The 14,357-nt window shown below is 45.8% G+C and overlaps 1 protein-coding gene across 11 annotated transcripts in view; it reads left to right on the forward strand.

The window, feature by feature from the left end:
- Nucleotides 1-14,357, forward strand: part of DGKI (diacylglycerol kinase iota) — a 482,044-nt gene that overhangs the window by 439,319 nt on the left and 28,368 nt on the right. For all 11 annotated transcript variants that reach the window (XM_021079007.1, XM_021079008.1, XM_021079004.1 and 8 more), the window contains 2 exons: nt 9,665-9,702; nt 13,732-13,852. In XM_021079007.1, coding sequence (XP_020934666.1) covers nt 9,665-9,702; nt 13,732-13,852 — 159 coding nt within the window. The remainder of the gene's footprint in view (nt 1-9,664; nt 9,703-13,731; nt 13,853-14,357) is intronic.

A 14,357-nucleotide genomic window follows, 5' to 3' on the forward strand; every position in this document is an offset into this window, starting at 1 on the left:
CCGGGTCTGTCTTTACCCTTATAAGTAAGGACAGACTCTAGAAATTTTATCTTTTTTAAAAAGTGGCATCATTTTGCTATATGTGCATTCTGCTGGTGGATGTCCTGGAAAGTGACCTTTGCTCTGTTAACTCCTCCTTGGCTTTACTTCTGTTCCAGGGAGGAGTGTTTTGGCCAAACCCATTCTTCTCCTTCTCAGTTATAAAAGTCTCCATCTAACGCAGTGGTCAGCGCGCTGCTAGGCAGTGATAAGGAACTTACCGGACATCCCGGTGACCGAATGACCCATAAACCTATCATCTCCTTGAACTTTCGAGCACATTCGTTTGTACTTGGATCCTGGCCTTAAACACCATTTCCCATGCAGTCTTGATATTTGGTTAAAACCAATAATCATCCATCACTTTCAGGCCCCGTCAGATCTGCTTGCAGCTATCACCGAATGAAATATGAGTACACGTTTTCAACCTAAGTTCCTTTTAGAGGCCCTGAAGGACACTGCTGAAATCCATCAAACGCATTCAAGGAGACCCATCACAGGAAGCATGCCAGCCTGACGTGGAGGGAAGGGATAAAACCAAATCCCCGATGCTGTCTTGACGATCCTCGGTAGAAGTCACTAGGACCCATGGCCAGCGGCAGCACCTCTTCTCCTTGGCCCCTTCCTCTTGTCTGGGAGGCTAACGAGGGCTTTATTTATTAGTTCTTCCAGTCCCCTTACCCTCTCAGGATTACGCTTTATCATCCAAAGGCCGGGAAAGCAAAAAATAAACAAAGTTCCTCTGTCTAAATTAAATTCTCTCAGCATTCAAGGGATGAAGGATTTTTGCAGAAGACTCAAACTTTTTCTTTTCATCTCTTCCATGGCTACACAATTTACAGTGCACTAAGCATTTTAATATGTATGATTTTATTCAGACGTTAAGAAGAGAGAGAATTACTGTTGTGTACTAGGATCATTTGGGGTTCATAAGTTTCGGAAGGTGCAATCAGATGAAAACCCGTTACAAAAAGAAAAAAGTCCTCTTTGATGGAAGCTTAGCATTTATTGAACAAAAGTAGTCGATAGGATTCTATAACATTGCATTTATATTCTCCTAGCTTTGTAGGAGCTATTGGATATTACTTTAGAAGATGGTACTGCCTGAAAAAGTATGTTGATCCACTTCATCCAACAACGGTTATCTTAATCTGTCATCACTAGAGAAAACATTAATTTTGAGTGGTGAAAACTGTCAAGAAGATTTTTTTCAAGAACCTCTCTTGTCCTCCGGTGACTTTTTAGCACATATGGTGGAAGGTAACATATTCTGACCATGGAAAAATATGAACCCCGCTGGCCCATGGACCTATCAACCTGTCCTCTTTAACCCAGTGCCCAAAGCACATTAAATAACCTATTGAATTTGTTTTAACTCATGTTCTAGGAAGTGACATGCATGATTGTTTAGTGTAAGGCTCTGATTTGACCCATAATGTAAAAATTGTCTGGTTTCTTGAGATACTTTCAATGGGATTTCACTGCATCTGATAAATAAACACCATTTTATACCCAGAAGAGATATGAAAATATTTTCAACTCCAAAATTGACTGCTAGATATAACAGGGGCCAACAAAGTGGGCTTTCTTCTATTCCTTAGAGTGTCTTCCTTGACGCAGAGTTTGAAGAATATTGCAATGATAGCCAGCTGAATCACCAGGCCCTAAGTATCAACCAAGTATTTAGTAAACACTTCATGTACTTCCTGTACTACAGAGTTTTCACTAAAAGGTGGAGTATGGATAAAACGAAGAGGAAAAAATTTAAAACACAGTCTCTGTGCTTGTGGCTTAATTGCAGAGATGGAACTTAAACATGTAAAACAACCAGAGAACAATTTCACAACAAGAGATAAACAAATGGGACGTTTATGGGAAAGACATCTGGTTCCTGCTCTGTTTATAGTTAATTCCAATGGTGTGTAAGAGAAATGGAACTAACTGTTTTTGAAAGGAGCACGTCTTGGTCCTCTGGCAGCAAGGTACAGGTTTTCTGCCAGGAGGTGGGGACCATTTGGTTTTTTCTCCAAACAGAAAACCTCTTCCATGGTAATAGTAGCTTCAGAAAGATTGCTACAGCAGATGGAAGGAACCCCATATACATGCCTGCATTCAACTCGCAGGGACTAATTGACTTTGAGGATTAACTCTGTCATAGAGAGAAAGGAAACCTATTTTGTCATCCATCCCCCATGGCTCGCTCTAAAGAGGGATTTGGCACAGGTGGTATTTGAGGACTAGACCACAGTAGCATTTTCTGGCCTTTAGATGCCACTGACACGTTCACCCCAAGGATGAGGAGATGATGACAAAATATGGGAGATGTGTGCTCGGTACCCCCTCTGCTCCGTATTTCGGCAGAGTGTTCTGTGTCTGCCTGACTGGAGAAGGAGGAGCAGGGAGCAGTCTCTTCGCACATCTGATGATTAAAGAGAGCTCACCTTGCAGAGAATTGCTAATTCGGTCCCACCCGAATGAGTTGTCGGCAAAACCTTCTACTTGCTTTTCCTCTTCCTGCTCCAAAAAGCTGGTCCTTCACATAAGCACTTCTCCGTCTTTTTAATTTATCAGCTGAGACACCCATGATGTAAAGCAGATGACAATGTATGCAGAATACACTCCCATAGGTGACACAGGTCATGGTCAACGCTAAGGCAAACTCGGAACCAGTTTACTGACTCCAGGCACATCGTGATGCACTTGTAGAACGTGACAGATTTATTTTCCAAAAATAGCCACATCGTTATCTCCCACCCCCCACCTTCTAGTTGCAACATGACCTTGACCTACTTTTCATCAAGATCTAAGGGGTGTCTCCTTTCCTTGGATATGGGCAAACTTAAGACTGTATCAGAGCCAAGTGATTTGCAAGTCAAGGTGACTTCCACAGGGCTCCCGTGGAGTGGTTGCTCTCAAAACTTAGTTGCCCTTTCAGGAGGAAGCCCACACAGCCCATGGAAGCCCATGCAAGAGGAATCAAAGCTTGCAGCTGACTCCAGCTCCCAGTTGCCAGTCACCTGTGTGATCATCTTGAACGTGGCTCTTTGGAAGTTCCCCTTGTGGCTCAGTGGCAATGAACCTGACTAGTATCCATGAGGATGCGGGTTTGATCCCTGGCCCTGCTCAGTGAGTTAAGTATCTGGCGTTGCCATGAGCTGTGGTGTAGTTCACAGATGTGGCTCGGATCTGGTGTTGCTGTGGCTGTGAGGTAGGCCGGCAGCTACAGCTCTGATTCAAGCCCTAGCCTGGGAGTTTCCATATGCCACAGATGCAGCCCTAAAAAGAAAAAAGAAAAAAAGAAGAAAGTGGTTCTTTGAAGTGTCCTGGAAGCCGGAAGCTGCCCCAACTGACTCCAGGAGGTGGAGCAGAGACAACTGTTGCTGTTGAACCCAGTCCAAATTGCACTTTTGGACAAAATAAGTAATTGCATTTCAAGCCACAGTGTTTGGGGATGGTTTGCTCTGCAACAACTGGGGAACTGACACGGACTTGTGTGTCACTGTAAGAATCAACTTGAATTTGTTCTACTGTATTATGAGGAACGCTTAGCATCTTAGCTGTGAACGAGTAACGCGTATCTTATCGTCAGTGCTTCCTCTAGGCCTTGATTAAAATGCAGAGGTCTTTTGATCCCCATTCCTCCGTTCTCTCCCCTCTTCCTGTGTTCGTTCAGTGGGTCTAAGGAAAATCGTATTAGTCACTTTCATGAGCTGCTTCCTCCTTCCTGACTCATGAGCATAATTCAGGATCCTTATCCACTCCATCCGATGGATGTCGGATGACTTTTGCCGTGTTTGACAATTACGTTCCATTTCGGGGAGCTAAGCCTTCACAGTTTGTTGCTCACACACCATGGTGGGCTGCTCACACAACGGAAAAACTGGACAGAATGCTGCTGATAAAGAACCTACAGGAAAAGCTAGGCAGATATACATATCTCCAAGAAGCCAGCCCTTGGGCAGCTGACCGTACAGACTATCTGGTAGCTAAGCAATAAATGAAAAGGATAAAGACACCAGTCATGGTCTGATCAGGGAATTATGAATGCAACATTTGCCCTGGGGAGGCTTGTTATTCAGTGTCTCCTTTGGCATACAAAGTTGGAGCCTAAAGCCACAAATCGACTTCATGTTGTATGGGATGCCTTTGTGAAACTTTGATTTGAATTGTTTTTATTTTTGCCTTGCTTGCTCCAAGGTGAGGGAGAAACAGCGTAGAGGAGGGGACTCTGACTTCAGAGCCAGAAACAATGAAAGCGAATACAAAAGAGATGCAATAAAGGAAACAAGGGTCCCTCTGTGTCTCAGCTGGGTTGTTGAATATCTCTGTGACCTTGGAGAAGTCAGTGGACTTCTGCAGCCCCGTTCTCCGCTTCTGTGAAATAAGAGGGTTAGACTAAGGCCAGAGAGAGCTCTGAGACGTAGAAGATGGCTTCTGCAGCCTTAGTTTTATGTTGCGATTCTTGCTTTACAGATGTAAGTATTTAAGAGTAAACGCTGTGCAAAACTTGGCAAAGCCAGATGTGTATTTATGGCTCTCAATCAATCAACTGATTTTCCCCTCTGGGCCTCCACAAGCCATTTTTTGTTCAACAGTTTTTGTTTTTACTTTTTTTTTTCTTCCACCATTTTTTTAAAAAAAGCTTTAGATGATGGCTCTTACTAGCAAGTGACAACTCCGCAACAGAATGTTAATTTAAAAGCTGAAATATAACTGAACTTAAAGATGACTATTTTAAATAGACACATGTGCTCAGAGTTGTGACCCTTTGTGTACGATGTGTTATTTTAGTTGATTTATTGAGATTTATAAACATCTAGGTGGCCTTTGCCAAGATCTGTGTCCTTTTTATTTGTAAAAAACTATGCTGCAAAGCAAAATTCACAGCCTTAAACTCTTCCTTTGGAAGTAGTCATATGCCAGATTCTAGAGCTGTAATTGGCCTTCGTCTGACCTTCTCGTTTCGTAGATAAGAAGTGATTCATTTCTGTGTAGTGCTGTTAAAGACATCAGCATTCCTTGGTGTTCTACACAGAAGACCGCAGTGGTCGGATCCGCTGTTTTTTTGAGCTGACGTGCCAGGCAGGTCTCAAAACAATGCTTTTAGCTTTACGTTCCTAATGAGAGCGCTGATACCTGGTGGAACTAACATGCCCACGGTGACAGCTGGGTAAGGGTGCTCATAAGACTTAAACTCAGGTAGTTGGATTCTAGACTCATCACAGTACATCCCTTCCTGATATGGATTCTTGCCAGAACATCAGCTCCCTGAGAGGACGGCATTTACCTGGCACACTTTTATCCCCACAGCCTACAACAGAGCCAGGCATGGCAGGAGCAGGGGCACCAGCCAGTGGCCCCGTGGACTGTTTGCTCCTGATCCTGACTCCAGGCGATAGGAGTCATTTTTCCTTTCATGCACAGATATGTGAGGACATCCAGGCTTTAGAAAGAGAGGCTGTGAGAAGGAAGGTGGTGAGTCTTGACTGGAAGGCACAGTGTCATTTCTTGTGAACATCTGATTCAACTTCTGACCTCTAAAACGGACGGACTTTTTAGCTCCCTACCCTCTCACCTTGCTGTCTGCCTGTAGCAGTTGAAGTGATTTCATTGTCCAGGATGCTCACTTTGCACCTGCTCCCGCTGATTTCGTTGACTTCCCTCGTTCATTTGAATTTGGCAGCATTTGTTTCCTCGGCATGAAGGGGTTTAGGAAAAGGCAAGAAGGCAAGCGCAGAGCTGAAGGAATGATAGAGAATAATACAGTAATCCTAACAACTTGTTATTTGTTTTTAAGCTTCATCTTTCAAAAGGTTGTTATCTGGAGTTGAGTACTAATGGATCCGGGTTCTGTTTATGCAGAGGGAATCTTACAACAACAGTGTTCAGGCGGAAGGACGTGAATTGCAGAGAGGAGAGGGCCGTGGGCCTCATCATGTTTGCATAATAGCTCCCCTCGAGTGTATTGCTTGCCTTCAAAATAAATATTCATGTTTTCCAGCTCCAGTACCTTTGGAAATTATTGGTGGTTATGATTCTTTTACATGTCCTTCTACTTGTTCATGGGGACTTTAAATTGGGTTCTGTAGGAAAGCAAAAGGCATAAATAAAAATGCCTGTGAACGATTCTTAGGTAGCAAGGGAAGCTTCTAGGATGGGAGCAGTCTGGAGCAAGTGAGTGAGAGCAGGTCCTAACTCCGTTTGCAGGAGGGGAGGGGCAGAATCCAGCTGGCTTGCTTCAGGACGCTGATATAATCCTTTGATTGACTTTGAACTTCTCCATAGCTTCCCATTACTCATGGAGTAAAAATTGAAGTACTTTTTTTTTTTTCTTGGTCTTTTTAGGGCCTCACCCATGGGATATGGAAGTTCCCAGGCTAGGGGTCTAGGAGCCGAATCAGAGCTACAGCTGCTGGCCACAGCCACACCAGATCCAAGCCATGTCTGTGACCTATACCACAGCTCACGGCAATGCTGGATCCTTAACCCACTGAGCGAGGCCAGGGATCGAACCCACGTCCTCATGGATACTACTCGGGTTCATTACCGCTGAGCCATGATGGGAACTCCAGGTGCCTTCTCTTGATGGAGAGAAGCTCTCACTGGAGTGGTCCCTGGGGAACTCCCAGTAATGACTTAAGACAACCCAGCCTCAGGTGTGACAATGCAGAACTTCCCCCAGGGCCCCTCAGACAGCAGGTCCTTGTTCATATGCTCCCTTCCTCTTGTAAGGATTTTCCAGCTCTTTTTTATGCTAATTAAATCCACTTATCATGGTAGAGTCAGCTTAGACTTCACCTCCTCCAACAATCCTTTGAACTCTGCAGCAAGCCCGTGAGTGCTTGCCCAGCTCTCCGTCCTTCCTGCGTTCATTCATTCCTGTATTTTAGTGCCCTTTCAGTAGTCTTTGTCCTGGGGAATTGTTTCATCGTCTTGATTTACATGCACCAAATTTTATTCACTAGGGCTTTCAATAGATTCATTTTTTCTTTTCCCGCTCCTCTATTCTTTCCTTTTCTATTTCTTTTAAATTTCTGGGACATGTTTCAGGATGGTCTTGAAAATGTAGGCTCCCCACTGGTATGAACTTCTTTGTGCAAAGTTCCAGGCTCTTCCTTAGCTGCGCCCTCAGGCAGTTTCTCTAACCTTCTTTCTTCCCAGGTGGATATTCCACCGGAGGTGAGACCACATCCTGGACTATGAAAGCCCCAAGTGATTCGTCCTTCCTGACCTGCAATTGCTCATCCTCTCCCCTGCTCTCCCTCCATGTCCCCCGATGTAGGCTTGACAGCTTGGGGTTCAGCACGGCCATCCCGCCGGCTCCTCTATCTGTGCCTCAGCTCTGATGGGTCCCTACGAACAGACACATGTCTGCCTGACTTCACACACCATTTACCCTTGTTGCCAGGCTCCTTCTCAAGCGTTTGTATGTCTTTTTCCTGTACTTATGTACCGTTTCAGAAGCACTCTGAACTCTCCCTTCTCTCAGAAGTACATCCTATTTGCAAAGCACTTTCTGGGTTTCATCGTTACTGCAGAAAGGTGACCGGGGCAGCCAGCAACCTTATTTTACAAATAAGAAAGTAGGCTCAAAACACTTGAATGACTTCAGTTTATGTGTCTAGCAAATTACAGAGATGGGACTCAGACTCCCATCCACTGCCTTTTCCATAAGTCTGTAAGCTTGATAACCTTTGATAAAGACCATTTTCTTCCGTTTTCTATAGGTTGCATAGAGCCTAGCCTAGCGCTACGAGGCGACATTCCAGAGGGTGCTGGAGAGAGGCGGGACCTGGTTCCAGGGACCTGCATATGGTGGTAACTGGGCCACCGTTGGCTCTGTGCCCCAAGAGAATCGCTTTACTCTGAAGCCCCGTGTCCCATCTTTAATAGCAAGAGTGAGACACATGTTTCTTAGATTCTTTAGACACATAACATCTTATTCGTTCCCTTTCTTTTTATTTTTGTCTTTTTAGGGCCACATCCAAGGCATATGGAGGTTCCCAGGCTAGGGGTCTAATCAGAGCTGTTGCTGCCGGCCTACGCCAGAGCCACGGTGACACTGGATCTGAGCTGTGTCTGCGACCTACAGACCTACACCACAGCTCATGGCAACACCAGATCCTTAACCCACTGAGTGAGGCCGGGGATCGAACCCGAATCCTCATGGATGCTCTTCGGGTTCATTAACTGCTGATCCATGATGGGAACTCCCCCTTCTGTTATTTCGATCTCTGGTGCCTTCTCACTCCTTTTCTCTCTGCTTCCGTTGATTTTTAGGCATTGATAATGTAGGAAGAACACTGTGCTGGGAGCCACAGGGAGATGAAGAGAGTTTATTGCCTACAGCTTGTTATGGAGAAGCAACTGTCTTCTCTCTTTCCTGTTCTTTTGTCTCCATTCTTCCTGAGTTCTTCTTGCTCCCGTGCGCAAGCAACCCTCAGCATCTCCACAGGTTTTTGAGGCTTCTGCTTGCGTCACACAGAAGGCACTCAGCCCCGGGCCGGTGACCAAGTCTAAGATGCTGGTGGCCCTTTGCCTCTGGTCACCCGGGGCTTGTAATTGCTCATGACAACAACTTCAAGGGCGTTGGTTCGGTGACGTCGAGAACGACATGGTACTACATTTTTGGCTAACTCTGAGGGTCTCTCGAACAACAAGAAGAAAATGACACTTTTGAAAATAATTTTCATTTTTTCGGTGACCTAACATCTAAAATAATCTATTTTTTTGAGTTTTAGAATCAAGGTGTTTCTTTTTCTAAAGGGGCCATTTTTGACTTAATGCAAATGTTCCCTTCACGAACCATAATTGTCCTTAGACACTCCTGCACTCTTCCCTGTTACCAGTTACATTTTCTCATTCCTCCCTTACACCCCACAGGAATATACATGCACTTACATTGTTTTTCCCTGAGTTACATAGTCTTACAAACAGTTTAGGTTACCTAGGACTCGTCGAGTTCTTTCTATAAGAATCGCCAGTGAATTATGTGCCCAACACATGGTTATTTCCTTCAGGACATAATTACAATGTGTTTCTTCCTTGCTGTCTCTAATCCTAGTTCCACAGCAGTAGACCTATGTTTATCATTACAAAACACACAAAATTACGGGTGCCTTTTGAACCCCAAGAGGACAAGACGGAAGGAACTGGAAAGAAGGGAGCAGAAACAGTCATGAACAGGCACCCCCTCTGCATCAATGCGTGCGTTTATATGATTTAAGACATTCGTATGATTTAATTAATCCTTTTGACCATCCTAGAGGATGCAGACGTGCTGTTTTACACTTGTGGGCACGGCTCAGAGGGGTTCAATACCTTGTCCATTGTCCCACAGTCTGTAAGCGTCAGGGCTAAGATTTGGAACCGATGTGTATCTCTCTAAATTTCACACGCTCTTGACTGTACCTGGGCTAGAGAGGGCGCAGGGAGGCTCTAGAATGATGTATGAAATGAGCACCCGGAAGGGAAGGGCTGGAGGGAAGACCGGAGTCTGTTCCAAGATTCAGCCTTAGGCGTGCCTCTCCTCCACGGGCCCTGCCCACATGGAGGCTTACCAGCCCTTTGTAAGATTTTAATGAGAGAGTCTTCTACTAATGGGACATCTCTTTTTTTTCCACAGCAATTTTGCAGGCAGTAATAGCTGGTGATCTTATGAAGGTAAGATATCTTCCTACCAGAACTTTGCGTGATTCTTTTTAAGACCTTGAAACCAACGTCATTTCCCACCAAATTGTCACAACCCCACGTATCATTTCTCATCCGTCCCACCCCTGCCTGTGCTCGCTGAAACGAAGGAGGAAGGACTCTGTCTTGAGAACTGAGCAGAGAGGGTGAGAGGGGTCTTCACAGCATCTGCACGTCTAACAGCAGAGGCTCTATGCCAAGGCGTTGTGCCATTGGCCTCGATTAGTTACAACGGATGCATGTCCCCATGAGCCAGTGTGCATAGTGTCCGGGACCCCTGCTCTCTGGAAGCTGCCATTTGAAGTTTATAGGCTTCTTTTCAGAGAGAATGCATCTGTGAGAATTACCTGGACAACACCTAGGAATACATTCTCCAGACCCGAGTCTCGATCTTCCAACATTTTTTAAGTTTGGGGGATCACTGTTAATCCAAAGAAGATCCTGCCTGATCCACTTTGAATGTTTGTGCTCATGTTTTCTGGTGAGTCTAGTTCAGAGGGAAGGAAGTGGTCACTGCTGCCTCGAGAGCCAATGCAGATTTTGACATCAGACTGCCCTGGGTTCCAGTCTAGGCTCTGCCATTCACTGTAGGGCCTCCTTTGCATAATTACCATTCTTTCTGCGCCTCAGTTTCTTTTTTTAAATTTTTTTATTTACCAATACTGTTAATGTTTAATAATGCATTCATTGATAAAATGATCTATGATTATGATACAATAATTTTTTATAAGTTTTTTTCTTCCTCTGTCAAATAGAAGCATTTTGCCCCTCTCTTGCTTTATTCTGAGGCATGAATGTAAGATTCATGTAAAGCTCTTAAGACGGATCCTGTTACATAGAAGGACCCTAGAATGATATCTATTTTATCAGTGTGGTGTTAAATTTGTGTTTCTTCAATAAGCTAAACATAATAGGGGGTGCAAATATTTGTATAAGAGTCTGTGAATACCCTCAAAGCTCTATTTGGTCCCACGTTATTTTCAGGCATCAGGACTTAGGAGTGCCCATATATCCTGGTAGAACCCACACTGGGTGTTCACCCACCTGTGGGCAGAGGCCCTGCCTTACTCAGGGAGGACAGCACATCGCAATACTGAGAAAGCAGAGAGCCGGCCCTCGTCTACAACTTCTTTTGCAGCACATATTTTGAACCAACTGAGAAACCTCTGTGCTACTTTTTTTTTTTTTTTTTTTTTTTTTTTTTTGACTTTTTAGGGCTGCGCCCGTGGCACATGGAGGTTCTCGGGCTAGGGGTCGAATCAGAGCTGCAGCTGCTGGCCTACACCACAGCCACAGCAACGCCAGGTCCAAGCCACATCTGCAACCTATACCACAGCTCATGGCAATGCTGGATCCTTAACCCATTGAGCGAGGCCGGAGATCGAACCCACAACCTCAAGGTTCCTAGTCGGATTCTTTCTGGCTGCAGCACAGCGGGAACTCCTGTGATACGTTTTTAACAGGTTACTATCAGAAAACAAATGGTGGGAAGGTTGCCAACATCTTGATAAACTGCTGTCCTTAGACACCCAATCCTGAAACGGTGCCTGGGCCACTCTGCTCAGCAGGTGTTATTAGGAATTGTTCCCCACAAGAGAAGAGGACTCTCTAAGCCGTTTACCTGTGACAGCAGTGCATTAAGCCAGCCCTATCCTGTACTCCCTGCAAGGCCTTACATTAGATGCTGTGGAAAGAGAGGCCTGAGTGAAGACCTGATCCCGGCCCTCGCAGGGCCACGGAACCAGAATACTTCGCAAAATGTGGTACATTTGAAACCTTTTCATTTTATTTTACGTAGACTTTTTGTCTAGGCAGCGGATTTTTCCAGGTCCCTGGGACCACAACCACACTTGTTTTTTGTACTTAATTATTCGAGAGACGGGAAATCATGGTTGTCTCCTTACATTCCCTGTGATAATTTCAAAAAGGCTAAGAAAGGACTTTAGAACAGCTCATGTGCTGAAAAGTGAAACATAGGAACTTAGGACTTTGCTTTCTCACTTTTTTTTTCTTCCCTTTCTTCTTTCATTTCTCTATCCCATGTAGAAAATACAGTGAATGTGAACCATAAAACTGTGTGCGCATGTGTGTGAAAGAGAGCGGAGAGGAGAGGGAGGGAGGGAGGAGAAAGCGGGGAGGTCGGGTGGGGCAAGCCCCCTCCCCCCGCCCCCAAGGGACCAGTGAGCTGAACACACAAGACCCAGGATCACCCCAGAGTGAATAAGGCTGTCCTGAGTAGCTGGCGTACCTGGGCTGCCTAAAGCGCCCACGCGCTAACGTCGCATTGCCGGGGTCTGTAACCACACAGCAGGGCTGAATCACGGCAGCTGATGGACTGGGTCTGCGCTGCTCTGTGACGCCGAATCCTCTGTGGATCTTCCCCCAGAATGGGAGTGTCTCTGTGAGCCATACAGTTGAACACAACAGGAGCCTCTGAGGTTTTTGTGGAAGACGGGTACCTACTTCTTCCTGTTCCTTTGCTTTACAGTTGAGACAGGAAACCCTCATATACGCCTTACTTGGATCCGACGACTCCCGTTGGATCAGTTTCCTGGGCAGTTTTCCATGACTTTTTCCCATCCCCTCCTTTAGGCTTTCCCAGCACCCTGGGCTCCCTCCATCTCTGTGCGAGTCTCCATACATTGGTCTCCTCCGTGGACGTGAGGTCTTGGAGGCCAGTGGCCAAGTCATACTTATCTTTGTTTCCCTGGCATCTGGCACAGGGCAGTTCTGTGGTTGTATTTGATGAATGCAGAGACTACAGGCTTACCCTCTTTGGCTATGTGATTTGTTTGATTTTGTATAATGCTGTGCTAACTTCTTGGTGGAAGACATTCCTTTTGCCGTTTTTTTTTTTTTTTTTTTTTTTAGGGCCACACCCATGGCACATGGAGGTTCCCAGGCTAGAGGCCAAATTGGAGCTGCAGCCGCTGGCCTACACCACAGCCACAGCCACACCATATCTGAACCCTGTCTGTGACCTACACCACAGCCACGGCAACGCCAGATCCTCAGCCCACTGAGTGAGGCCAGGCATCCAACCTGTGACCTCATGGATACTAGTTGAATTCGTTAACCACTGACCCACGACTGGAACTCCCTCCTTGTTTATTACCTGCTGGATTATATGGTTCTCATTTGTCGTAGAACCACCTGTTAGCAAGTCCAGAAAGGCTCCTCTTGTTCTGATACCCTGCACTTTGGCGAACAGAGGATCCATTTACACCTTCCATAACATTCAGTGTTTCAGACTTAGACTGTGTCCTCATGGAGCCGCCTAATTCTTGGGCTTCAAAATCTGCTTCTTCCCAGTCTGTTTTCGTAGTTGAGGGCTTTTAGGAGTCTGCTGCTACATGCTCTGAACATGCCATGGATCCTCTCCCGCCTTGTTGGGTCTGTGATAGGTAATTGTCAGAAAGCATGTGGATTGGGCTACAGAGCTGGATGGAGGAGGGAGCCAGGCATGTGTGTGTGTGTGTGTGTGTCTGCTGTGTGCACATGAGCCATGGTTTCATTCTGAAAGATGGGAAGCAGCTTCTATACTCGGTAGCTAAGGTCATTTGAGACTCAAGAAAACCTGAAGGACGGGAAAGGAGCTGAGCTATGAAGCTCTTCCTGCCTGGAGACTTAATTGTTCTTTCACTCAAGAGAACGCTGAGCTAACACGGGGAAGCTTTTATTGTCTTCTCCACTCTCGATTCCCTTGGGACAGAGGCCTGTGCCCAGAAAAGAAAAACGACACAAGAAAGAAACAAGTCATTTAGCATCTTTTCACTTCCTTCGGCCGTCCACACCGCAGACCCTCCCTGGAGTTAGGAACTGAGACGCGGGCCAACTGTGTGCATAATGACACAACCCAGGAACGTTGCTTCTCTCTGCCTTTTCTCTGTGTCCTCTGAGGCTGGGGACGTTTGTGGTTTGCTGCCTTACTCGTATCGCCAGATTGCTGTTGTCCTTGCTCCGGACTCTGCCTGAGCTGCTTTTCCTATGTCTCTTTTGCAGCTAATAGAAAGCTATAAAAACGGAGGCAGCCTGCTAATTCAGGGACCAGACCACTGTTCACTCCTTCACTTCGCAGCTAAAACCGGCAACGGGGAGATTGTGAAATATATCCTTGACCACGGTGAGTAGGCACAGCCACCCAGGGATCACTTATCCATGAAATAGACTCAGTGTCTACCCTGCTTTCCTCCCGGCTGCCTCAGAAGGGCGGAAATACTCTCCAGCTCTTGCTGACTCTCCTCACTTATTCAGGCTGCTGGGTTTGCAGACCCCTGACATATGTGGGTCACTTTAATCAAGCAATTAATAGAAATAATTTTCCTATCAAGGTCTTTGCAGGATATTCTGGGGGCTGATGAATTAAAAAAATCAGGAGTTCCCATCGTGGCGCAGCAGAAATGAATCCAACTAGGAACCATGAGGTTGCAGGTTCGATCCCTGGTCTCGCTCAGTGGGTTAAGAATCTGGTTTGCTGAGAGCTTTGTGTAGGTTGCAGACGCAGCTTGGATCTGGTGTTGCTGTGGCTGTGGCGTGGGCCAGTGGCTACAGTTCCGATTGGACCCCCTAGCCTGGGAACCTCCATATGCCACAGGCGTGGCCCTAAAAAGACAAAAAAAAAAAAAAAA

The sequence above is a fragment of the Sus scrofa genome, chromosome 18 (genome assembly GCF_000003025.6).
Source record: "Sus scrofa isolate TJ Tabasco breed Duroc chromosome 18, Sscrofa11.1, whole genome shotgun sequence".
NCBI classification, from domain to species: Eukaryota; Metazoa; Chordata; class Mammalia; order Artiodactyla; family Suidae; genus Sus; species Sus scrofa.